Source organism: Geotrypetes seraphini, chromosome 1, assembly GCF_902459505.1.
Source record: "Geotrypetes seraphini chromosome 1, aGeoSer1.1, whole genome shotgun sequence".
Classification (NCBI taxonomy): Eukaryota; Metazoa; Chordata; class Amphibia; order Gymnophiona; family Dermophiidae; genus Geotrypetes; species Geotrypetes seraphini.
In genome coordinates, this window is record NC_047084.1 from 60,221,991 (window position 1) to 60,248,927 (window position 26,937).

A 26,937-nucleotide genomic window follows, 5' to 3' on the forward strand; every position below is an offset into this window, starting at 1 on the left:
GGTATATCTGGAGTACTGCGTCCAATATTGGTCGCAGTACCTAAAGAAGGATATGGCGATACTCGAGAGGGTTCAGAAGAGAGCAACACGTTTGATAAAAGGTATGGAAAACCTTTCATTCACTGAAAGATTAGAGAGACTGGGGCTTTTTTCGCTGGAGAAGCGGAGACTTAGAGGGGATATGATAGAGACTTACAAGATCACGAAGGGCATAAAGAAAGTGGAGAGGGACAGATTTTTAAAAATTTCGACAACTACAAGAACGAGAGGGCTTTCGGAAAAATTAAAAGGGGACAGATTCAGGACCAATGCTAGGAAGTTCTTCTTCACCAAACGGGTGGTGGACACCTGGAACGCGCTTCCAGAGGGAGTGATAGGACAGGGTACGGTATTGGAGTTCAAGAAGGGATTGGACAATTTTCTGAAGGAAAAGGGGATAGAAGGGTATAGATAGAGGGCTACTATACAGGTCCTAGACCTGATGGGCCGCCGTGTGAGCGGACTGCTGGGCATGATGGACCTCAGGTTTGACCCAGCAGAGGCACGGCTTATGTGCTTACACTACTGCTAGGTTCCTTTATAGATTAGGCTTTGCCTAATTTGAAGCACTCGGTATAGAAAATATTTATAAAATGACCTCCATTGTGGATATTCTGAAAATACAACTGGCTGTGAATAAGACTGTCAGAAGGGATGGAAAAAGGAAAAGGGAAAGAGATTGGGACTTGTATACTTTCTTTTTGTAGTTTTACAACCACTCTCAAAGTGGTTTACATACAGGTAAGTCAAGTATTTTCCCTATCTGTCTCGGTGGGCTCACAATCTAAAACAGGGTGACTGCCCTTACACCAAGCCTGGAGAGGCATCATACTGCCCTTTTAAGTTTGTGAGTATGCAAACATGCAACACTGAAAATACTACAAGCAATCCTTGTCCTGACTATAGGCAGGTTTGGAGTACCCTGCTTTAAAAGATGTCACAGTCTAAAAAGTCTCCTCTCCAGGCCATTTATTAACCCTTTACGCAACTTGATGTTCAACGAGAGCAACAGTTCCAAGTAAACAAGCATTTGGACACTTAGCAACAATGCCAAATAAAGGGTCAATATCAAGGTATGGAGGATACACAGTATGGTTTTGTATAATACAGGGCAGAAAAATTCCACTGGGGAGCAAAGACAGTTTTCTTCTTACTTAGTAACGAGGTGAAACCATTTCCGAAAAATGTTTTGCTTACTAAAATGAGACTCTGCTATAAAAAAAAACCCCATAAAGCTATTCCATCATATCCTTTTAAAGGAAGAGAGTGTCAAACTGTTGTAATGCCCAATTCATAAGCTGAAGCAAATGATTATAGAGATTTTAAATGGCATCCATAACAGCTTATTAAACATTACAAAAAAAGCATGATGCCAATATTACTGTATCAGCATTTTTTTCTACTATTTACTGTACTAAAAGTAAAATACTCATAGTAAGTGCAATTTATAAAATGGAACAAAATTTTGATGTGTGTTTTATTTCTCTGTATGTCTTATAGTTTTTCCTTGATGTTTTCTCATTGGGGTCTGAGTGTGTTATAATAGGAAAGTTTTCCACTGCCCTTTTCTTTTGAACTTTGTGTAATACAATTCTGTACACACCAGTTACTGAGCTCCGAGAATCCTTCCCTTGGTTATTTAGAATGTGTTTCTCGGTAATCCCCAGATTCTGCAAGGTGTTTTTCACTTCAATCTCCTCCTCCTTGAGAGTTTCTGTCTCTGCTAAATGCTTCGGATTCAGATTAAATGCTGCCAGAGCTTTTGGATATTGTATCCCATGCATCCATTCACTGTTCATAATGTGTTCAACACTGCACCGATCCCCTGGTATTGGCTGAAGCATACCTCGTATCAGTCTCTGACAAGGTTCTGAGACACAGGGGGGGATACTGTATGTCCCATCCAAGATGCACTTCTTCAGTTTGGCCACTGTGTCAGCGCGAAAAGGCATGTTCCCTGTAACTACAAAGTACAAAAGTATACCCAATGCCCAAATGTCCACATAGAAGCCAATGTAGTGTTCATCTCGGAAGAGTTCCGGGGCGGCATAAGGAGGCGAGCCACAAAAAGTGTTCAGCGTTTCATCTTTGTTGCATATTGTGCTGAATCCAAAGTCCCCCACCTTCACAGTTGTGTTACTTGTATAGAATACATTTTCTGCTTTTAGGTCTCTGTGAATGATTTGATTATCATGCTGTGGAACAAAGAGAATGGAAAAAAAAAAAGTTATTAATCAGTGTTTAAAAGTTAAAACTATGACACATTTTGAATTTTATTAATTCATGTGTTTATTTGCTGATCGCCATTTTGAAGAAATTCACCCAAGAGGTATGCATGTAATTAAAAAAAAACTGTAGTAAGCAGAGTAGAAGTTAAAGGGGCTTTAATACGGTTTGTGAAAAGGCAATTTAATATTTATTTTTGTAACTGCAATGCAAATGTATTTTATATGCAGATTAAGGAAACAGGATTGCTCTTTGTACAGAACAGCTTTCACCATGGGGGGTCGATGTAATAAGACCACAATAAACAAAGATATTAAAGTTTTACATGTTCTTACTACCATTTAGGGCTCCTTTTACAAAGGTGCGCTAGTGGTTTTAACGTGCGCTTAGCTTGCACTAAAATGCTGCATGCGCTAGCTGCTACCGCCTCCTTTTAAGTAGGCGGTAATTTTTCGGCTAGCGCGTGCTATAGTGCGCGCTAATCTTGTGCGTGCGCTACAAACACTAGCGCACCTTGGTAAAGGGAGCCCTTCAAGATTTTACTTTCTTTCCAATGTAAAAGTCAATAAGATACTGGGCAAAACAATAGTTGTGTGCAAACTAAGAAGCTACATTCATAAAAAGTGCAAACACAGAAATAAAGTTAAGGTTACAGTTAACTTTACATTCATATTAACTTTAGTGGGTAGAAATAGAAGTTAGGTTTAACTTAACACCTTTCAAAACAGGCAGTCCCCGGGTTTGTTTGTTTATTTCTCATCCGCCCTTATCCAGGGCGAGTTACATATTAACATACAAAATAAGATATTTACAGTTGTCGTACAAATCACTTCAAGGACATATTATAACAAATTACATACTTACATATCAAATCAAATTACATATAACATACACGTCGCATCAACGACGAATATCATTTAAGGCCAAAACTGGCCAAACCCAAACATACATCAAAATATAAAATTCCATAAGTCAAATAAAGGTAGACAAAGCAATGGGGCCAGATGGTGTACATCCTAGGGTGCTGAAGGAACTTAGGGAAGTTCTGGTAGCTCTGCTGACTGACCTTTTCAATGAGTCTCTAGAGTCAAAAGTGGCACCGGAGGACTGGCGAACGGCGGATGTGGTCCCTTTCCACAAAAGTGGAAGTAAGGAAGAAGTAGGGAATTACAGGCCGGTAAGTCTGATTTCTGTGGTAAGCAAATTAATGGAAACGCTTTTAAAACATAGAATGTTCAAGTTTCTGGAATCCTGTGGATTACAGGACCGGATGCAACATGGATTCACTAGAGGTAGGTCTTGTCAGACAAATCTGATCAATTTATTTGACTGGATGACCAGAGAATTGGATAGATGATGTGCACTAGATGTAGTATATTTAGATTTTAGCCAGTGGCGTACCTAGGGGGGCGGGGGAGGTCCGCCCCGGATGCACGCCCCAAGGGGGTGCCCAAGACAGAGCTGAACGGGGATGACGGGGGACCCGCGGGGTTAAATACAACTCGAACCGCGAGGCTCGTCTTCTGTTCCTACCTGCCCTGCCGCACACACAGAGCCGACCGGAAGTCTTCCCAGATGTCAGCGCTGATGTCGGAGGGCAGTGTGCTTTGTGTTTTTAAAATTTTATTGTTAGTAGATCATTTTGACTTGGCCATAAAGGTAAGGGGGAGGGAGGGGAGCTGCTGAAAGACATCTAGTAATCCTTGCAGGCTTGACTGTGCAGGGAATTATTTTTGTAAAATCATGTTTTGTTATGTGACTGGCATTATTTAGACTTTAATTTCTATGAATGAATAGAATGAAAATGATATAAAATTACTTGCTTGTTTTTATGTGTGTGCGCTGAAGGAAAGTGGAGAGAGAGTGGGCTGAGGACGCTGAAGGGAAATGGGGAAGAGAGAGTGGGGAGAAGACGCTGATTTATAAATTGACAATTGTACAGAATATTGTTTCTTTTTATACTTTAATATAATAAGTTCAATATAAAACAATTCAAGGCTTGTGTGGATGGAATCAGGTGGTTTGCAGGAATGGGGACCGAGCTTACGGGGATTAGTCCAATAAAATGGTATTTTTTTATTTCTCATTATTTGTTTTATTTTTATTTGTTAATTTGTAAAGTGGTGATTGTTATGTATCAGTTTTTTCAAATTTACATCTACTGTCTTTATATTTTGCACTGTATTAGAGGACATGTGTTACTGTTTTTGTGGTGTTGCATTGTATCCAGGGTCTGGTTTCTTGGCGGTTCAGTTTAACTTTTGTCTACATATTTCTATTTTTAGTTTGTGATTATTCCATATTGGGCGAGGGTGTATCTCTGTTCTGTGTGTATGAAAAGAACATAGTTTTCATTTGGCATTGACTGCAGGATCAACTGACTGCGGGATCTGGCTTGTTTAGTTTTACAATGTATGTGTTGGTGTTCTAGTGCTCACTGCAGTGTTTAAGATGCTGCCTTTTCCTAGGTACACTCTTGTTGTGCGATATGTGGATTGTTACTAAAAATCATATTTTTCATATAGATGGGGGGGCAAAAAATGATGGGCCCCGGGTGTCACATATGCTAGGTACGCCACTGATTTTAGTAAAGCCTTTGACTGTTCCACACAGACATCTAATAAATAAACTGAGTGCCCTCGGGATGGGTCCCAAAGAGACAGGCTGAGATCAGGAGACGGTTGAGAACCACAGGAATAGCGCATAGTGAACAGATTCTTCAAATGTTCAAAACTACAAGAATGAGAGGGCATTCGGAAAAATTAAGAGGGGACAGATTCAGAACAAATGCTAGGAAGTTCTTCTTCACCCAAAGGGTGGTGGACACCTGGAATGCGCTTCCAGAGGATGTGATAGGACAGAGTATGGTTTTGGGGTTTAAGAAGGGATTAGATAATTTCCTGAAGGAAAAGGGGATAGAAGGGTATAGATAGATTACTATACAGGTCCTGGACCTGATGGGCTGCCGCGTGAGCGGACTGCTGGGCGTGATGGACCTCTGGTCTGACCCAGCAGAGGCACTGCTTATGTTCATATGTACATCCAATGATTTTGGCACTTATATGCATATCTATATACATACACACATTTATAGGCTAACCCTGAAAATGTGCACTAAAACAGAAGCAATAATCTGTGCTAAGGCTCAGCATACTCCCTCAGGTTCAACAACCACAGCCCCACTGGTTCACTACCACAGCCTCCAGCACCATGCCACATCTCTCCCTCTATCACTATGTCCAATATTCCTCCACCTTGCATCCCCTTCAATCAGACCCTCTGTTCCCTCTCCACCACCATATCCAACATTTCTCCCTTTCATCTTTCTCTCCTCCATGCATCTCTACCTCTCTCCTCTCTCTATGCCAAATTTTCCTCTTTCTTCCTTTCCCCATGTGCACCATGTCTTTCCTTCTCACTCCATACCTATATCCAACAAATCTCTTTTCCTGTTCCCTCACCCACCGGCAGCATCTCTCTTTCCCTCCCTTCCTAACCCTCAGCCCGTGCAGTACCTGTCCTCCCTCTCTCCCCAGTGCAGCATCTGCCCTTCCCACCCCACCCCATCCCCAAACAGTATCTGTCCTTCCCACCCCACCCCCTTGCAGCATCTGTCCTTCCCTTATTCCCAACTCCAGCCCAACTCCTCTCAGCTGGATCAGACCTCTCCCCAGTTCCCGATTCCCCCACCTGCCGCTGTATTTAAAAATCTTTGAGCAGCTGGAGGTGCAACGAAGCCAGCCTCCCGCTGTCTGCCTTGGAAGTATTCTTTCTGCAGCGTTCTAAATATCGGCACTTGGATATCCCAGAGATTAGAACATCCAAGTTAGAGAATGACAAGGGGACAAATTTTTCCCCCATCCCCGCAGGAACTCATTTTCCCATCCCGTCCTGGCAAGTTCATTTCCTGCCCCTGCCCAATCCTGTAAGCTCCATCCTCATCTGCACAAGCCTCAAACACTTTAAAATCGTAAGTGTTTGAGGTTTGTGCAGTTAAGGCAGAGCTTACAGGAATGGGGCAGGGACAGGGACAGCAACAAAATTCAAGGAGATGGGATGGGGAAATTGAGTTCCTGCGGGGGCAAGGACAAATTTCTTCCGTATCATTCTTTAGTCTTTGGATGTTTTTATTTTTTGATTATGAGCCCTTTTATTTATAATTCTGAGGAAATCAGAAAATCTTTTCAGAATTTGAGATTTGGCCAGCTGATCCATTTTTGGTGATTGTGTAATAAATGGTAATTTGGCCCAATTCTTTTATGATTCACCTTGAGCCACAATTAGGTTAAACAATAAAATTATTAGATGTCCACTATTGGACTCTGTCATGTAAGTAGCTGCTGGGAACTGATAAAGGAACACACTAGCTACTTCAAAAATCTTTTAACATTAGGTGGTGCTCAGATTCCGAGATGGAAGTGAAGAGTTCAGTGTGGGGACTAAACCCCTATGAAAGCTCTTATGGTATCTATCATTGCACCGTATGAAAAAGATGTTTTAAAGTGCTCACAGTAACTCATAGTATTCACAAAGTCCTTGAAAATACAAAATTATTGTCCAATCTTTGTATAAGTTCAATGTAGATTAACTTCAATATATGCAAATTTCAAAAAAAGGGGACTTAGCTGAAGAATACTGAAAGCGTTGGTGATTGCTGGGTCCTGACGCGTTTCACCGCCCTGGCTTCCTCAGAGAACCCGCAGCTTCCAGACTTGTATTCAAAGCTTGTCCTAAAGACGCAATGCAGATAAATATGAAGAAAAAATAAATTCTAAGCTGATATTAACTGTTAAGAACCGTTTACCAGGCTCTCGACGCTATCAGCTGGGTACCTGTAGTAAATCAATGAATTCTCCGTTTCCTGTGACGGGGCATTTGTCACAACTATACACCGTAAACCCACAGATAGAAACACTCTACTTCATTATGAGAGTTACCATCCCCGCCACTTGAGAAACAATTTACCTGTGGGTCAATTTTTAAGATTGCGGCGATTGTGCAGTACTAAAGCAGAATATAAACTCCACTCAGGTGACATGTGGCAACGATTCAGGGACCGTGGATATCCCAATGGCATCATTAAAAAGGCATATAAAAGAGCTTTATATGCCCACCGCACTTACCTGTTACGACCCTCCACTGATCAATCTGAATCCAGGATGGTGTGTATACTTCCATACTCATATAAAGCATTTCACATCAAAAAAATCATTACTTCCCATTGGCACATTCTGCAGGTTCACCCGAGTCTCGCCCAACCTCCTCTCTTTGCCTACTCCAGAGGAAGAAATGTACGGGACAGTGTGTCCTCGTCCTACTTTGTCAGTACACCAGCAGACGCTTTGATTCAAGAACCCATGGGACATTTCCAGTGTGGACACTGCACTATATGTGCGTACGCTTTGGTAACCACTTGCATATACCATCCCAGGTTATCAAAGAAATATGTTTTGCAGCAGTATTCAGATTGTGACACGCAGGGGGTTGTCTATCTCATTTCATGCCCATGTAAACTGTTTTATATTGGTCACACCACGAGAAGTATCAAGACACGCATCACTGAACATCTGAGTAAAATCAGAAGGGGGGATGTTAATGCCCCCCTAGTACAACACTGGCAGGCTTCCTCACACCAGTTACAGGATTTACAGTTTACAGTACTTGAGGTGGCCCACAGTAAAAGAGGGGGTAATTCTCAGGCTTGGCTTTGGAAGCATGAACAACGATGGATTTATCATTGGCAAACTGTGATTCCCTTGGGTTTGAACAAAGAAGTGGAGTGGTGGGCGTTCCTCCACTAGGTGATTGACATTTCTCCCTGTATAAATATCGTGCGCTCAGCTGAGCGCTTACGTCACAGGAAACGGAGAATTCATTGATTTACTACAGGTACCCAGCTGATAGCGTCGAGAGCCTGGTAAACGGTTCTTAACAGTTAATATCAGCTTAGAATTTATTTTTTCTTCATATTTATCTGCATTGCGTCTTTAGGACAAGCTTTGAATACAAGTCTGGAAGCTGCGGGTTCTCTGAGGAAGCCAGGGCGGCGAAACGCGTCAGGACCCAGCAATCACCAACGCTTTCAGTATTCTTCAGCTAAGTCCCCTTTTTTTGAAATTTGCATATATTGAAGTTAATCTACATTGAACTTATACAAAGATTGGACAATAATTTTGTATTTTCAAGGACTTTGTGAATACTATGAGTTACTGTGAGCACTTTAAAACATCTTTTTCATACGGTGCAATGATAGATACCATAAGAGCTTTCATAGGGGTTTAGTCCCCACACTGAACTCTTCACTTCCATCTCGGAATCTGAGCACCACCTAATGTTAAAAGATTTTTGAAGTAGCTAGTGTGTTCCTTTATCAGTTCGTTGTTTTGATACGGTTAATTTAGGAACTTTTTTGCTTTTTTGAATTTACCCAGTCGTTTATATTAGTAGCTGCTGGGAGACATCTGACCATAGGCCTGAAAGTGTGGGGATCTAATTCAAAGTAGTTGTCAAGCCTCAGCTCACTTAGGGCCTCTTTTAACAAGCTGATTAGCAGGGGCTGGTGTGGTAAATGCACCAAATCCTATAGAGATTGAATGGGCTTCAGTGCATTTGCTGCGCAGCACTTGCTACCATGGCTTGATAAAAGAGGTGGCAACAGTGGTACTGCATAACCTTTATTTACTGTTTTATTTTCCCTTGTTGAGGTGAAATAGCTCCACGGAGGTTACTGAGTTGGGATTCTCTCTGCTTGATATCAGCAAAAAAGAAGGGGGAAGAACTGTTGCTCAGGGTGGGGAGTAAAGTGAAGGAAGGCAGCAGGGGACAAGTAGTCACAAGACTGACTGGCAGCAACTTATCACTTTAAAAAAAATGCTGCTAGTCTCCTCAAGCCCCAGCAGGAACTACAGTTTTAGGCTGCTGGGGACGGGAGTGTAACAAATCACACAGGATACACATTCTAAACTGTCCTCTGAACAGAAGCATGAAAATAAAATGGGTAAAATGTTTAATAAGAAGTCTTACCCCAAACTAGAGGCAATCCATGGATTTGCATCAATCTGAAAGCAACACTCTGCCTGAGTCCTCATGTGCCCCCTAGCATGTCCTGGAAATTTGATGTACTGTGTATAGGACCGTAGTCGTCCTCTCACCCGTTTCTTGGTGTTGTACTTTATATCTTTGGGGCAGCCGCCATGCAGCGTCAACAAGCAGGTCTGCCCTGGAACCCTTCATTCTACTTTTGGGCAGGCCTGCTCGTTGACGCTGAACAACAGCTGCGTGGCGTTGGGAGCTGGTGACGGGCTGTGCTGCAGGATTCTGCTGGGGCTAGGGCGGAGCTCCTGGACCCCCCACTGCCTATGGATAGATCACCAAAAATTACTAAGGAGACTTACTGCAAACACGCCAATTTCATGTTTTCTTTCCCCTGATTCAGTGCACAAAGATGTAGAACATCATCTATGCTAAATAGCCTAAAACACAACAACAAAGAGAGACACGACTTCCCCCCAAATGAACTTTTGTAAAATGAACTTAATGTGACGATGCAATTTGTATATTAAAAAAAGAATGTTAAAACTTAGGAGAAGGGAGGTAGAGATGTACAAACAATTCAGAGATCACAGATGAAAAAGGCAAATTTTAATGGGCTCAAATTTAACAGCAATTTCAGAAAACAAATCCAGTCTTTAATAGATCTTTGAAAAATGCACAGTAAAAAAGCCAAAATCCAGTTGTGATTTTTCCCAAGATCCAAAGAAGATTTATTGGATACGCTTCAGATTTTATTTTTAAAAAAGTATTTCAGGAAGATTTGACAAACCTTTGACATTTCTTCTGGCTTTGCTGTTCTCTGATGAGCTCATTTTACAGAGATTTGTGTACGGTAAAGAGGTTACCATGAAAAAGAGCAAACATTTACCATGTGTTTCACAGCAGACACAATCTGGGAGAAGATGAGTTTAGCTTCCAGTTCTGTTAACTTTCCCTCAGTGCTGACTTTGGCAAAGAGTTCCCCTCCTCCTGCGTATTCCATCACAAGGTGCAATTTGGACAGTGTCTCCACAACTTCATACAATCTGATGACGTTTGGATGGTGCAGTTTCTCCATGCTGGAAATCTCCCGGGACAGCAGGCGTTGGGTCTTCTGATCTAACTTGGTCTTATCCAATATTTTAATTGCTACTTTTTCTATAAATTGAACATATTGAGAGTGTAAGATTCTTCAGTTAACAATAATAAAAAAATATATCAATTATTTTGTTCATGGTTATTAAATCCCTGTGGAAATTGCATCCATAGGTATTTTGATACCTATTGGATTGCAAGTTAATTTTCAGAGGGAATCTTTTTTGTGGCGTTTCTTTTTGAAAATGTGGCTGTCACACTCCATACTTTTGCAGCTGCACTGAAACAAATGGAAAAATTTGCTCCAGATATGATGTGTGGAGACTGATTATGCAATCTCTATGCATTACTTGCATTCACATTACACACACAAAAAAATGCGAAGTAGCCTCCTTCCAGACTACCTAAAAATTCCTGATGGTCTAATGGTGTAGTCAGGTCAGGTGTGATTCCCAGTCATTCCTGCCTATGTCAGCTCTGTTCTTAAAATGGCTACCGTGACCTCTTGTTGCAGTCTCATGAGATTCGCTGCCATGACCTCTAGTGGCATTTTGAGAGCAGAGCCAGCATGGGCAGGAGAGACTGTGGATCACTCCTGCTCTGACTATACCCTTAGATTGCCAGGGATTGTAAAACAGGCTAGATGGGGTACAGCTGCAAGTGAGCGGGGGGGGGGGGGGGGGGGAGGGGAGGGAGAGAGAGAGAGACAAACAGAATAAAGCACAAATTTTCAGCTTCCACCAAAAATATATGGTCAGTTTCAGCCGAAACCATGACCATAGCCTTTCGGTCAAAATCAAAACTGGGCAGAAAACAGATTTTGGACCAGTTTTGGCACTGTAACTGAAATCAAAATTTGGTTGGCCTGTAATGTGGCCTGCAAAATCAGGTCAGGAGGGGAAGACACTGCTGCTAGCCTGGAGCAGGGAATAGTCAGTATAGAGAAGCCGATGAGGCAGGCTTTTGGCATCCTGAGCCATTACCTGGACCATGCCTTGAGCCAGTCTTGACTTTAATTATACCAACTATATTTCCATGAATCTTTTTAATTTTTAGTTATTAAACATGTAACACAGTGAATGACAGCAGAAAAAGACCCTCACACTCTGCAGGCCCCAGTCACTCATGTTCCAGTTAGAGAATGACACGGTGACAAAATTCATCACCGTTCCCATCCACACGGATAACTGTGGGAAACCATCCCGTAACATTCTTTAGTGTCTATCTCAACCCTCAGTCCTTCTACACCAACAATGGGGTTGTGCCCATTCATACTCTGATTCATCCCTCTCTCCTCAAAAAAGACAAGTCATTCTCAAAGAACCACGCATGCAAATGAGTTTGCGGAGGTTCACCCAATTTACATGAGATCAATCGCTGGTAGTAGCAATCAACATATGTGCAGAATAGTCCACGGAAAGAGGCATAGGTAGTAGGAAGGGAGGAGAACTACCAGCAAAGCTACATTGTTGTGTCAATCATAGGCGTGCCAGCACAATTGGATGGAGGGGAATGGAGGGGAGGTGCAATTGTTGGCTTTCAACAAGCGTGTATTGTCAAATATATTTTATTGAGCACAACAAAACAGCCAAAACCAGAGGTACAAAGAAAAACAAGATCAGCTCAAGAGTTCACCCATATTCAACTCAGCCCACCCCCCAAATCCACCCCTCCTCCCAACCCCCTCACACTTATACAGCAGGAAGTACTCAATACAAAGGAAACAGAGCAGTCCTAAACAAAAAGACCACTAAACAAAACAAAGTTACAGAATTAGAGTGGCTAACAATTCAAGAGGCGACTACATGCCGCCGATGTCATAGTGGTCCAAAAGAGTTCTCAAATACTTTGGAAGGCCCGTCCAAGTAAAGAAGAATGCACCCCTCTGCGCTCCCAAAATAGGAGCATTATCAGGCAACAGCGCCAAAGTGAATAGTCAGGTGCCTCTACCTCCATCCACTTAATCAAGATACACTTCACTGCAGTCAAAACTGTCCAACGGAGGAATGCTGCCCCCGGTCGACGTGGATGGAAGTGTGGCGAGGCGCTAAACAGCACCAAAACTGAGCGCTGTACAGTAATGTTCCAGATATGGTCCACAAAGAGAAAAATAGAGTCCCAAAAGGCTTGTATTAAAGGACAAGTCCAGAACATGTGGCCTAGGCCAGTGTCTGGGGCATTACAGCGCAGGCAAGCCGCATTTGGACGAAGCCTCGCCAAATGAGTTTGCCGAGGAGATACATTCAAACGGAGAATCAATTTATAATGTTGTTCCCAAAATACAGTAAATTTGCTATAGGTCGGTAACTTTTTTATAGCATTCAGTATCACATCCTCAGACAGCTCTACATTTAAAACACAAGCCCAAACATCCTGTAAGCTAATATAATCAAGCAAAGGGGATTCGTCTTTCAAATGTCTATGGTGAAATTTTAGGGATACCGGCTGCTGAGAACCAAATGTAAATGCCATAGTCAATAACGTCCTACAGGAAGCCGAAAGATGGCAACAAGTCAGAGAGGAGATATAATAGTGTATCTGCCGATAGGCAAAGGCATCAACAAGCATGTATACACCATGGCGACACCAGAAAGTATTTCTTCACAGAGAGAGTGGTTGATCATTGGAACAAGCTTCCAGTGCAGGTGATCGAGGCAGACAGCATGCCAGACTTTAAGAATAAATGGGATACCCATGTGGGATCCCTACGAGGGTCAAGATAAGGAAATTGGGTCATTAGGGCATAGACAGGGGGTAGGTAAGCAGAGTGGGCAGACTTGATGGGCTGTAGCCCTTTTCTGCCGTCATCTTCTATGTTTCTATGTATAAGACAAGCCTTTAAAACATACGCTTGACGTGTGCTTTTTAGATTATTTTCCCATCACTATATTACTATAATTTATGTGAATAATGTAGTTTTTAAAATTTTATCATGAGCCAGAAACACACGCCTGAGACACACTTTTCACAATATCAGCACCCCCGGACCAGCCAGTAATTTTTGGTCGTTAAAAGCTGGCGCTTTGTTTGGAGAATCACCCAGCCATGATAAGAGAATCCCCCGGAGAGCTCATTTAAATATTAATGAGCCCATTTTACCACCATTTTAATAGTAAAGATCTTGTTGTACTACATTTGCAAGGAAGAGTCAGAGGCTGCTAGGAAAAGACCATGGTGAGCCATTCTGATAATTGGGTAGTAAAATACTGGCACATTAGCCAGCTGGAACTGGTTTTGCGATCATCATTAAAAGCATGGTAAATTTTGAGAATCCAGCCCTCAGTCTTTCTTCAAAGTAATTTAGAGACCCTTTTACTGAAGATTAGTACACACTAATAAAATTAGCATGCATTAAACACGGCACATTATATTTTATACCTATGGGCCACATGGCACTAGAAACGCTAATGCCTGTAAATGTGTGCTAGGCTTTAATAAAAGGACCTCTTAATGATTTATTCTCTTCTTCTCAAAGATTAATTTTGAGTTATGAAAGTATGTTTTCAATAAATATATTTATTTAATATATAGCTATATCTATATATATTGGGCCAGATTCTATAAACGGCGCCTAAATTGGCAGGTGCCTTGAAAAAAAAGGTGCCTACCATGTGTTAATCACGTCTAAGTACTGTTTACTGAATCGCACCTTACAGCGCCTATTGCAAAACAGGCACTGGTAATGTAGGCCGTGGTTTTACTGGCCTACACTGCAGGTGCCTAAGTTCTTTTCAGAATCGTGCTTAATGGCGCCTATCTCTGTCTCCACCCCCAAACAGGCCCATTTAGGCGTTAGGCACCGCTGGGCGCAATGCGATAAGCACTTACCTTTTACAGAATCAGGTAGGCGCTAATTGGCTAAACAAATTTTTAAAAAATAATTATGAGCTTGTTAAAGCTCGTTTAGGTAATTAATGTAGGCGCCTAGCAAAAGCGTTCTTTATAGAATCTGTCCCATTGCGCCTACAAGCTGAATATATACAATTATGTAATCTACAATACAAGAGGCTTTAAGAGATCCCTCTGAAATGGGCCTTCTGATGGTTCCCTGCCTCTGCTCTATAGCATACCCTTACACCCCTGACTTATAAACACTGAACGTGCTCAAAAGGGATAGGGATTGTATACTGCTTTTTTGTAGATTTACAACCACACTCAAAGTGGTTTACATACAGGTACTTTAAACATTTTCCCTATCTGTCTTGGTGGGCTCACAGTCTAGCTAATGTACCTGGGGCAGTGGAGGATTAAGTGATTTGCCCAGGGTCAAGGAGCAGCATGGGGTTTGAACCCACAACCTCAGGTTGCAGTTTTAATCACTGTGCCACACTCTCCTCTAAAGCTTATGCACAGTAATGAAACTCTAGGGGAAAGCACTGAAAATCCCCCAAATCAGCTGGGAGTATGTTCTTCTGCAACATGAAAATAAAACTGCCACAGGTTGAATTCCTCTGGATTTTCCATCAGGGATATCAGAAATTATGTAGTACCATGGGATCACATGCATTCCAAAGATAACAAATGATTCCTGAGCATATCAAATGTTTATATTTAACTAATCCAAGATGCAGGTAATATGACAGCTCTAAAATGGGTGCATCAGGAAAACACAGTACAGTGACAGAAGAAGATGTAGAGGAATAATTATTAACTCACTGGACAGGTAATCGTGAGCACTGTACGACAGAAGCAGCAGGAAGTTAAATTAGCAACAGCTTGCCGGGACAAGCCCTTCCATAGTCCTTCAAATGCAGATCAGACTAAATTATACATTATAATCTGCAATATAAACGATGAACACTAGAATCAAATTTCACCACTAAAAATAACAGTATTTTATTTGATGGGTTATCTGATACCAGACATGGGCAAACTATGGCCCTTGGGCCATATCCGGCCCGTTAAGTTGTTTAATCTGGCCTGCCGAAAAGGCCCCCTTTTATTCAACCGCGCTAGTGGGTTTTAGCGCTGGGAGCTGCACTGAATGTCCTGTGCTGCTTCCGACACTCATAGTGAGCATTGGGAGCAGCGCAGAGCATTCAGTGCTGCTCCAGGTGCTAAAAAACGCTAGTGCGGTTGAATAAAAGCGGGCCTTTTCAGCAGGCCAGATTAAAGTACGAGTTCCCTTCTTCTTTTTCCTTTTAAGTTCCGTTTTTTCCTTCTTGAACTTCTTATGATGTCAACCCATTGCCCCTATGTTCTCTTTTAGAGCGCTTTTTTGTTTTCAGGCGTGTCCTCACTCAGCAGTGACTTTCAAGTTCCTGTACAGTTCTTCTGAGATTGGTAAGATTTTTTGGTATTATCTCTACCCTCCCCTTTTATATATATCCACACGTTTTAAATATATTGCTTTCCTTATTATTTTTAGCGTTTGTTTTGAATATTGTGCCAGGCAGTAGGATTCGTTCAGCATGTGCCGCAAGGTACATTGTGTTTGCTTTTAAGATCCTCCACGGTGTTTTATTCTTCCATTCATACTGGCTTATTTTCATAGTGATGGATATTTATTGATTCTTTTATCTGTTTACCTTTAGTTCAGATTTTGGCTTTAGGCTGGGTAGGTTTGGTTTCATCATGTTTTTTTTTTACTTTGGATCATCTCTGCTGTATTCATTTTGTATATCACAATATTGTTGTTTTAAGAAATTTTATGTGTTATGTGCATTTATTTGTTCATTTCCTTATTTATGCATTTATTATTATTTTTATTACACCTTCCCTGCTGCCTGGGCGGACGAGAATTTGCCTCTTCCCCTGCCCCCACTCCTCCCCATTCCGGCCACAGCTTTCCGTGAAAGGGGTGGCGGCGGTTCCTGCATTGTTGACTTGATAGCAACACCTGCATTAAATGTACGACATTCTTAGCTTGCGCTAAAATAGTATATTTAAAAACAAAATTGGAGAAAATATTTTTTCACTCAATGCATAGTTAAGCTCTGAAACTCTTTGCCAGAGGATCTGATAAAGAAAGTTAGCATAGCTGGGTTTAAAAAAAATAGGTTTGGAAAAACTCCTTGAGGAACAGCCCATAAAACTGTTGTAAAACAAATGGAATCTTTCACTCCCCCGTCAACTCCCCCATCGCCCAGCCCCCCCCCGTCACCCCCTTCCCCCCCGTTGCCCGGCCCCTCTGTCAAATTTAAGAACCCATTGTGGAAGAACCCATTGTGGCCCACAAGCAAAAATGTTTGCTCACCTGTCTTATACCCTTCTCTGGTAACAGTGGACAAAACACAACATTTTGGAAGCTGAGACAAAGTGATGTTAATTTACATACTGCAATGCAGACAAGGTTAGCAAAGTGTAATTTTGCCTGGCATAAACATTTGCAGTAAAGCCTACAGTAACCATCTGCACCTATCACTTTGCAGAGGTACAAAGAGGAGCAGGATCTAGTTTTGCTCTGTAGGTGAAAATTTATCCTCAGATAATGACTGCAGTTTGCTCATAAATAATTGATTCCCCCCCCCCCCAAATTACAAACCCTGGAGGTTAAAAACCTTAACCTATGATGGATGTAAATAGTATATTATGTTTTTGTTTAAATACACAGGCGTCTTAGTAACTTGCAGAGTGCGAAACTTTTCATTTCATAGGAGTAAAACAATTTTACACACTATAGAGACACACCACATGCATTACACAAGTATGTTTGTGTTAATATATGTATGTATATGTTATATAAAGAGAAGTTTAGAATGAGCTTCAGTATAGCTGGGAGCTGTAAACAGGGAGTTAGAGATTTTAGAATTCATTACTAGAAATCATCTAGTATTTGATTTTTTATTACCATCTATATTCTTCAATAAGCTCACAATATAAAAAATGATACAACTGCCAGACTGTATTATTGCCAAATTATACAATAATACAGTCTGGCGGTTGTATCATTTTTTATACTGCGAGCTTATTGAAGAATATAGATGGTAATAAAAAAGCAAATAGTCCCTATTTTCAAAGAGTTTAAAGACCTAACTTTAGCAATTAGGGATTAAGAACATAAGAACTGCCACTACTGGGTCAGACCAGCGGTCCACCATGCCCAGCAGTCCGCTCACGCGGCGGCAATCTGGTCAAAGACCAGCGCCCTGACTAAGACTATCCCTATCAGCGTACGTCCTTGTTCAGCAGGAACTTGTCTAACTTTGTCTTGAATCCCTGGAGGGTGTTTTCCCCTATGACAGACTCCGGAAGAGCGTTCCAGTTTTCCACTACTCTCTGGGTGAAGAAGAACTTTAGAGAGTGCCCTCTCGTTCTCCCCACCTTGGAGAGGGTGAACAACCTGTCCTTATCTATTAAGTACCTTGAATGTTTCAATCATGTCCCCTCTCAATCTCCTCTGTTCGAGGGAGAAGAGGCCCAGTTTCTCTAATTTTTCGCTGTACGGCAGCTCCTCCAACCTCTTAACCATCTTAGTTGCTCTTCCATCTTAGTCCACCCTTTCGAATGGTACCATGTCCTTCTTCATGTACGGCGACCAGTGCTGGACGCAGTACTCCAGGAGAGGGTGCACCATTGCCCAGTACAGTGGCATGATAACACTCTCCGATTGGTTCGTGATCCCCTTCTTTATCATTCCTAGCATTCTGTTCGCCCTTTTTGCTGCCGCTGCATATTGCGTGGACGGCTTCATCGACTTGTTGATCAGAACTCCTAAGTCCCTTTCCTGGGAGTTCCCTTCAAGTATCGCCCCAGACATCCTGTATTTGTGCATGAGATTTTTGTTACCGACATGCATCACTTTACACTTGTCTACATTGAACCTCATCTGCCATGCCGATGCCCATTCCTCGAGCCTGATTATGTCACGTTGTAGATCTTCGCAATCCCCCTGCGTCTTCACTACTCTGAATAACTTCGTATCGTCCGCAAATTTTATCACCTTGCTTGTCATACCTATGTCTAGATCGTTTATGAAGATTTTGAAGAGCACAGGTCCAAGCACCGAGCCCTGCGGCACCCTGCTGGTGACGCTCTTCCAGTCCGAATATTGTCCATTTACCCCCACTCTCTGTTTCCTATGCTCCAGCCAGTTTTTAATCCATATGAGTATTTCACCCTCGATTCCATGGCTCGCAATTTTCCGAAGTAGTCGTTCATGCAGAACCTTGTTAAACGCCTTCTGAAAGTCCAGATATACAATATCGACCGGGTCACCCTTGTCTATCTGCCTGTTCACTCCCTCGAAGAAGTGCAGCAAGTTTGTCAAACAAAATCTGGCTTTGCTGAAACCGTGCTGGCTGGTCCTCATCAGACCATGTCCGTCAAGGTGATCAATGATGCGGTCCTTTAACAGCGCTTCTACCATCTTTCCCGGTACCGAGGTCAGACTCACCGGTCTATAGTTTCCCGGGTCTCCCCCTCGAACCTTTTTTGAAGATCGGCGTAACATTTGCCACCTTCCAGTCTTCCGGAATCTTTCCCGTTTTGATTGACAGATTGGCTATTAGTTGAAGCAGTTCAGCTATGGTCCCTTTCAGTTCCTTGATAACCCTCGGATAGATGCCATCCGGTCCCGGGGATTTATCGCTCTTGGGCCTATCAATCTGCCTGCATACCTCTTCTAAACTGACCGTCAACCCTGTCAGTTTCCCATTTTCACTTCCAGCATATAGCCTGATGGGTTCTGGTATGCTGTGTATATCCTCTTCGGTAAATACAGATGAAAAAAACCTGTTCAGTCTGTCGGCGATAGCCTTGTCCTCCCTTATCGCTCCCTTTAATCCTTGGTCATCCAACGGTCCCACTGCCTCCTTTGCGGGTCGTTTCCCTTTAATAGTTTGAAAAAATGGCTTGAAGTTTTTCGCCTCCTTGGCTATTTTTTCCTCATAGTCTCTTTTAGCCCCTTTCACTGCCTTATGGCACCTGCGTTGATGTTGATTAACTTGGCCCCTTTGAAAAGTGACTAGGACTGAGGCCTAGATTCTTAAAAAACTGCAAATGAGGTTGGCGGAGAGTAGCGAAGACTCGCTGAATTTGCATGTGCCCATCGCTGGTGATAGCGATGGACACATGCACAGAATAAATGCAAAAAGAACTCCGCCCCCAAACACAACAGCAACGGGAGAGATGTTCAATCTCTCCTGCTGCCAACACCCCCCCCCCCCGCAGCGGGAGAGATGCCCACTCTCTCCCGCTGCCAAGCAAACCCTCCCAGCAGTGAGAGAAGCCCACTGCTGGGTGTGGGAGTGTTTGTTTTGCAGCAGGAGAGAGTAAGCATCTCTCCTGCTTCGGGGGGGGGGGGGGTTCGCTTGACAGCAGGAGAGAGTGGGCATCTCTCCCACTGAAGGGGGGGTGTTGTGTGGCAGCGGGAGAGAATGGGCATTTCACCTGCTGCTGGGGTTTTAAACAATTTTGTCATTGTACCAGCACCCCTGGACCAGTCATCGATTTTTGTCGCCAAAAGCTGATGTCGCTGTTAGAAAATGGCTCAGTGATTTTAAAGAATCTACCAGAGTGCTCATTTTAATGTTGAAGAGTCCATTTGCATGGCAGTGTCTGATACTGCTAGAAACCTCGCTAAAAAAGAGATAAGTTGTTTTGATAATCCACCGCTAAAATGTGTGCAGGCTAAATTATCTGAAAACAGTTTAGCAACGGCATTAAAGTTTTGAGAATTTGGGCCTCAGCACCTAAATTTAGGTCCCTACTTTCATTAGAAGCCTAAAATGTGGGCCATTACAGGAGTGGATTAAGGGCAGGGAAAAAAGTAAGGAGTAGTACTGATTTTCAGTATCTAACTTTGGCTCCTAAATCCAGGCAAATGAATAGAAGTGCTAAATTAGGGGAGAGCTATTAAGGAGCATTACAGTAATAATATTTATTTATTTAGATTTATTAACAGCCTTTATGAAGCGATTCACTCAGAGGCAAGTTTAAAATCAGGTATTCTTAAATATTTCCCTATCTGTCCCATTGGGCTCACAATCTAACTATGAGGGGGTGCTGAAGAGTTCTCAGCCCAAGCAACTTCCTAAATTCTGAGCATTTTGCCACTGTAGCTGAAAAGAGTGTTATTTTATTCTGCAAAGTACCAGTTTGCAGAATTGTAATGCTATGCTTTTGACATGGTTTCAGATACTTGATTGAACTATACGTAGGGGTTTCGTCAGCCGGAAGCCCGAAGTCATTATGCCATTGTATAGATCCATGGTGAGACCCCATCTGGAGTACTGTGTACAATTTTGGAGGCCGCATTACCGCAAAGATGTGCTGAGACTTGAGTCGGTCCAGCGAATGGCCACCCGGATAGTCTCGGGACTCAAGGATCTCCCGTATGAAGAAAGGCTGGAAAAATTGCAGCTATACTCACTCAAGGAACACAGAGAGAGGGGAGACATGATCGAGACGTTCAAATATCTCACGGGCCGTATCGAGGTGGAAGAGGACATCTTCTTTTTCAAAGGCCCCCACGGCAACAAGAGGGCATCCGTGGAAAATCAGGGGCGGGAAACTACACGGTGACACCAGAAAATACTTCTTCAGCGAGAGGGTGGTTGATCGCAGGAATGATCTTCCACTGCAGGTGGTCGAGGCCAGCAGCGTGCCTGATTTTAAGTCAAAATGGGATCGTCAGTGGGATCTCTTCACAGAGAAAGGTAGGGGAGGGTTATTGGGGTGGGCAGACTTGGTGGGCCGTGGCCCTTATCTGCCATCTATTTCTATGTTTCTATGAACTATGTCAACAAAAAGTGTGGAATTTTCAAGTGTGGAACTCCAAGTCATCATGACGTTCTTATTCCTGCAGAAGAAAACTCCAAAGGAAATCCATGAATGTATGATGCAAACATTGAGGGGCTGATTTTATAAACTGCGCCTAAATCATCCGGCTTCTAGAAAAATGGTGCCGGCCTTATGTTAATCACATGTAAGCGCCGTTTACAGAATCGCAGCTAGCAGCACCTATGTAAAATATTAGGCACCTGAAATGTAGGCCAGGGTTTTAAAGGCCTACATTTCAGGTATCTAGGTTTTTGGAGAATTATGCTTAGTGGTGCCTAAGTCACGCTCTGCCCATAGAAACATCCACTTAATAATAATAATAATTTATTTTTCTATACCGCCATACCAAAAGTTCTAGGCGGTTCACAACAGTCAAGCCTAATACATACACTACAGATGAATACATCCAAAATTAGAATACATCTAATGAATTGGTGAGATTAAATGCAGACAGTACAGGTAAAATACAGCAATTTAAAATAGAATAAAAAAGTAATTAAATTAAGAAACAGCCTGTCGAATAATTGTGTCTTAATTTGTTTTCTAAAATCAAGATAAGAGGAAGCTTCTAGCATAATTTTTGCAAGCCATGTATTCAATTTGGCGGCCTGAAATGAGAAGGTTCTCTCGAGGAACCTCTTGTAATGACAAGATTTTATAGATGGATATGCAAACAGATGAACTCTTCATGTACTCTTATTAGTATAACTCAGGGTAAAATGAGGAATAAGATAACCTGGTAACATACAGCACAGTTACTTACCGTAACAGGTGTTATCCAGGGACAGCAGGCAGATATTCTTAACACATGGGTGACGTCACCGACGGAGCCCTCGGTACGGACCTTTTTAACTAGAAGTTTCTAGTTGGCCGCACCGCGCGTGCGCGAGTGCCTTCCCGCCCGACGGAGGAGTGCGTGGTCCCCAGTTAGGATAAGCCAGCTAAGAAGCCAACCCGGGGAGGTGGGTGGGACGTAAGAATATCTGCCTGCTGTCCCTGGATAACACCTGTTACGGTAAGTAACTGTGCTTTATCCCAGGACAAGCAGGCAGCATATTCTTAACACATGGGTGACCTCCAAGCTAACAAAGAGGGAGGTGGGATGGTTGGCCATTAGGAAAATAAATTTTGTAACACAGATTGGCCGAAGTGTCCATCCCGTCTGGAGAACGCATCCAGACAGTAGTGAGTAGTGAACGTGTGAACTGAGGACCAAGTGGCCGCCTTGCAGATTTCCTCGATGGGCGTGGAGCGGAGGAAAGCTACAGAAGCAGCCATAGCTCGGACTTTGTGGGCCGTGACAGTTCCTTCCAGTGAGAGACCGGCCCGAGCGTAGCAGAAAGCAATACAGGCAGCAAGCCAATTGGAAAGTGTCCGTTTGGAGACAGGATGACCCAAACGGTTGGGGTCGAAAGACAAAAAGAGCTGAGGGGCTGTTCGGTGAGCTCTGGTACGATCAAGATAGTAAGCAAGGGCACGCTTACAATCCAGCGTGTGCAACGCCTGTTCCCCAGGATGCGAGTGAGGCTTAGGGAAGAAGACGGGTAGCACAATGGACTGGTTGAGGTGAAAAGCTGAGACCACCTTGGGAAGGAATTTAGGGTGGGTACGCAGAACAACCTTGTCATGGTGGAAAACCGTGAAAGGTGGGTCGGCAACCAGTGCATGCAGTTCGCTAACCCTCCTGGCAGAGGTGATGGCAATTAGGAAAAGCACCTTCCAGGTAAGAAGCCTGAGTGAAGTTGTGGCAAGAGGCTCAAACGGAGGTTTCATGAGAGCTGAGAGAACCACATTCAGGTCCCAGACGACAGGGGGAGGCTTGAGAGGCGGTTTGATGTTGAAGAGCCCTCTCATAAATCTGGAAACCAGAGGATGAGCCGTGAGGGGTTTTCCGAGAATAGGCTCGTGAAACGCAGTGATGGCACTGAGGTGGACTCTGATGGAGGTGGTTTTGAGGCCAGCGTTGGACAGCGAGAGCAAATATTCCAAGACAGTTTCCACCGCCAAAGAGGTGGGTTCTTGATGATGCCGGAGACACCACGAGGAGAATCTGGTCCACTTCTGATGGTAACATTGGAGAGTGGCCGGTTTCCTGGAGGCGTCCAAGATGAGGCGGACCGGTTGAGATAGATTCTCCGGAGAGGTCAGCCCGAGAGAAACCAAGCTGTCAGGTGGAGGGAAGACAGATTGGGATGCAGTAGAGACTGATGCTGCTGTGTAAGTAGAGTAGGAAACACAGGAAGAGGAATGGGCTCCCTGGAGCTGAGTTGGAGCAGGAGGGAGAACCAGTGTTGACGAGGCCACCGAGGGGCGATGAGAATCATGGTGGCGTTGTCCTTGCGGAGTTTGGACAAGGTCCTCAACATCAGAGGAAGTGGAGGGAAGGCATAGAGGAACCGATCCCTCCAGTTGAGCAGGAATGCATCCGGTGCCAGACGGTGAGGAGAAAAGAGTCTGGAACAGAATTGGGGCAGCTGATGGTTGTGAGGTGCTGCAAAGAGGTCCACCTGCGGAGTGCCCCATCGAGCAAAGATGGAGAGCAGAGTCGGAGGGTCCAACGTCCACTCGTGAGGTTGAAGGATGCGGCTGAGATTGTCGGCCAGAGAGTTCTGTTCGCCCTGGATATAGACCGCCCTGAGGAAGAGATTGCGGTCCGTGGCCCAGGTCCAGATGCGCAGAGCCTCCAAACAAAGGGGGCGAGATCCGGTGCCGCCCTGCTTGTTTATGTAGTACATGGCGACTTGATTGTCTGTGCACAGGAGGAGGACTTGAGGGCAGAGAAGATGTTGGAAAGCCTTGAGGGCGTAGAACATGGCTCTGAGTTCCAGGAAATTTATGTGATGACGGCGCTCCTGTGGGGTCCAAAGTCCCTGGGTGCGTAGGTCGCCTAGGTGAGCTCCCCATGCGTAGGGGGACGCATCGGTGGTGATGATCATAGAGTGAGGGGGCAGATGAAAGAGTAGACCCCTGGAAAGATTTGAGGAGTTCAACCACCATTGGAGAGATTGCTGAAGAGATGATGTCACAGAGATGGGATGAGAAAGAAGATCTGTAGTCTGTGACCATTGGTTGGCGAGAGTCCATTGAGGTGTCCTGAGGTGGAGTCGCGCCAGAGGAAGGACATGCACCGTCGAGGCCATGTGACCCAGGAGGACCATCATCTGTCGGGCAGGAATGGAGGGATGCATGAGTACCTGACGGCAGAGATGGAGCAGGGTCTGCTTGCGATCTGAGGGGAGAAAGGCCCTCATCAGCGTGGTGTCCAGGACTGCTCCGATGAATTGAAGTCGCTGGGTGGGAAGCAGATGCGACTTGGGGTAGTTGATCTCGAACCCCAGGAGGTGGAGGAGAGAGATGGTGTGATGAGTAGCTTGTAGCACGAGTTGAGATGAAGGTGCTTTCACCAACCAATCGTCCAAGTAGGGGAACACCTGGAGGTTGTGAGACCTGAGGAAGGCCGCCACCACTATCAGGCATTTGGTGAAGACTCAGGGGGAGGAAGCGAGGCCAAATGGTAGTACTTTGTACTGGTAGTGGTGGTGTAGTACCTGGAACCGCAGGTAGCGGCGAGAGTTCTGATGGATGGAGATGTGAGTGTAGGCCTCTTTGAGGTCCAGGGAACATAGCCAGTCGTGTTGAGAAAGAAGAGGGTAAAGTGTGGCAAGGGAGAGCATCCTGAACTTTTCCTTGACCAGACACTTGTTGAGGTCCCTGAGATCGAGAATGGGACGGAGGTCTCCCGTCTTTTTGGGTACAAGGAAGTAGCGGGAGTAGAATCCCTGACCCCTTTGATCTGGAGGTACTTCTTCGATGGCATTGAGAAGGAGGAGGGATTGAACCTCCCTCAGGAGGAGGGGGGTTTGAGGAGTGAGAAGCAGACTCTACGGGGAGGTTGTCCGGTGGAAGAGTCTGGAAGTTGAGAGAGTAGCCGTGGCGGATGATGTTGAGGACCCACTGGTCTGACGTGATGACTTCCCAACGGCTTGAGAAAATGGTGAGACGACCCCCTATAGGCTGTGGAAGAGGCAGCGAGGGAGGATGACTGGCTATGCCCTGGAGAGAAGAGTCAAAAGGGCTGAGATTGTTTAGCAGGCTGAGAAGGCTTAGAGGGTTGAGTGGCCTGAGATCGAGCCTGGGCATGGTGCTGCTGTTGACGGGGTCGCCGAGATTGTTGAGGAGGCGGATTGAGTGGCCTGGCTGAGAACCTCCGCTGGTAAGATGATTGAGGCCGATAGGGTCGAACAGGCGGAGCCTTCTTTTTCGGCTTGATTAGGGTGTCCCACCTGGTCTCATGGGCCGAGAGTTTCTGGGTGGTGGAATCCAGTGACTCTCCAAAGAGTTCATCCCCGAGACAGGGGGCGTTGGCCAAGCGATCCTGGTGGTTGATGTCCAGGTCGGAGACTCTGAGCCAGGCTAATCGACGCATGGCTACGGCCATGGCAGAGGCCCGAGAGGTGAGCTCGAAGGAGTCGTATATTGAGCGGACCATATATTTTCGCATCTGGAGAAGACCAGAGATGTGTTGTTGGAATAACGGGACCTTGCGCTCAGGAAGGTACTTCTGGAGGGCAGACAGTTGTTGGACCAAATGTTTCAGATAGAAAGAAAAATGGAAGGAATAGTTGTTTGCCCTGTTGGCAAGCATGGCATTCTGGTAAAGCCTCTTGCCAAACTTGTCCATGGTCTTACCTTCTCTGCCAGGAGGGGTAGAGGCATAGACACTGGAGCCCTGAGTCTTTTTTAAGGTGGATTCCACCAGAAGGGACTCATGGGGCAATTGAGATTTGTCGAATCCAGGAATAGGAATGACACGGTAAAGGTTGTCCAGTTTACGGGGGGCTCCCGGTACCGTGAGGGGATTTTCCAAGTTTTTATAGAACGTTTCCCGTAGGATGTCATGCACGGGAAGCTTGAGGAACTCCTTAGGAGGTTGCTCAAAGTCTAAGGCCTCTAGAAAGGCCTGGGACTTTTTTGAGTCAGATTCTAGAGGAAGTGACAGGGCAGCAGACATTTCTCTTAGAAATTTAGAAAAAGAGGACTGCTCTGGTTTGGAGGTGGCATCGGGTGCCGATGGTTCCTCATCAGATGAGGAGGGATCCTCCTCGGTACCGAGAGGAGTGTCCTCCCATAAGTCAGGGTCCCTGACCTCTGGTGCATGTCGAGACACCGGGGTGGAGGGCGCGGTATGGCGAGTCTTGGACAAAGACTTTCCAGAGCGCACCGAAACGGTACCAGGGGAGGACGACCGGCGTCTATCTCGGTCCCGAGAAGAGTGCCGTACCGCCTGGTGCCGAGGAGGATCCAATGTGGCCTGAGAATGAACCACTGGATCGCCATGAAGTTGTTGGGCCGAAAGGATCGGCATGGAGGTGTTCACCGGTACCGAAGGGGTGGACACCGGGGGCTCGGTACGGGGCTCGGGCCGGTCTGGTACCGGAAGGAGCGGTGCCAGGATAGTGGGCAACAGTTGCTCAAGTTGTTTCTTCAACTGCTCCTGGAGTTGAGCCTTTAAGATGGCCGAGATACGGTCATCGAGGGGTGGCATCGGAACCGCTTTCTTTTTCTTCGGTTCCTTAGATGCCGCTCCACGCCCCGGCGATGAGGAGGCCGATGATGAGGCACTCACCGAGATCGGGGCGGAGCGTTTGCGGGACCGGTGCGATGCCGGTAAGGACGGTGTCGCCACCGTAGCTGGAGGGCGCTCGAGGGAAGAGGAAGGCTTCTTAGCCGGCTTACCTGGCGCCAGCGGCGCCGATGCGGGGTCGGTCGGTGTCGAGGTCGACGGTGCCGATTTTTGAGGTGCCGCCGTTGAAGGTGAGGAGT

The 26,937-nt window shown here is 44.7% G+C and overlaps 1 protein-coding gene across 3 annotated transcripts in view; it reads right to left on the reverse strand.

Moving 5' to 3' along the window:
* Positions 1-451: 451 nt before the first annotated feature.
* NIM1K (NIM1 serine/threonine protein kinase) overlaps positions 452-26,937 on the reverse strand; it is an 80,965-nt gene continuing 54,479 nt past the window's right edge. For all 3 annotated transcript variants that reach the window (XM_033931920.1, XM_033931902.1, XM_033931911.1), the window contains exons 3-4: positions 10,187-10,455; positions 452-2,234 (exon numbers count right to left, since the gene is read on the reverse strand). In XM_033931920.1, coding sequence (XP_033787811.1) covers positions 1,485-2,234; positions 10,187-10,455 — 1,019 coding nt within the window. In that variant the 3' untranslated portion in view covers positions 452-1,484. The remainder of the gene's footprint in view (positions 2,235-10,186; positions 10,456-26,937) is intronic.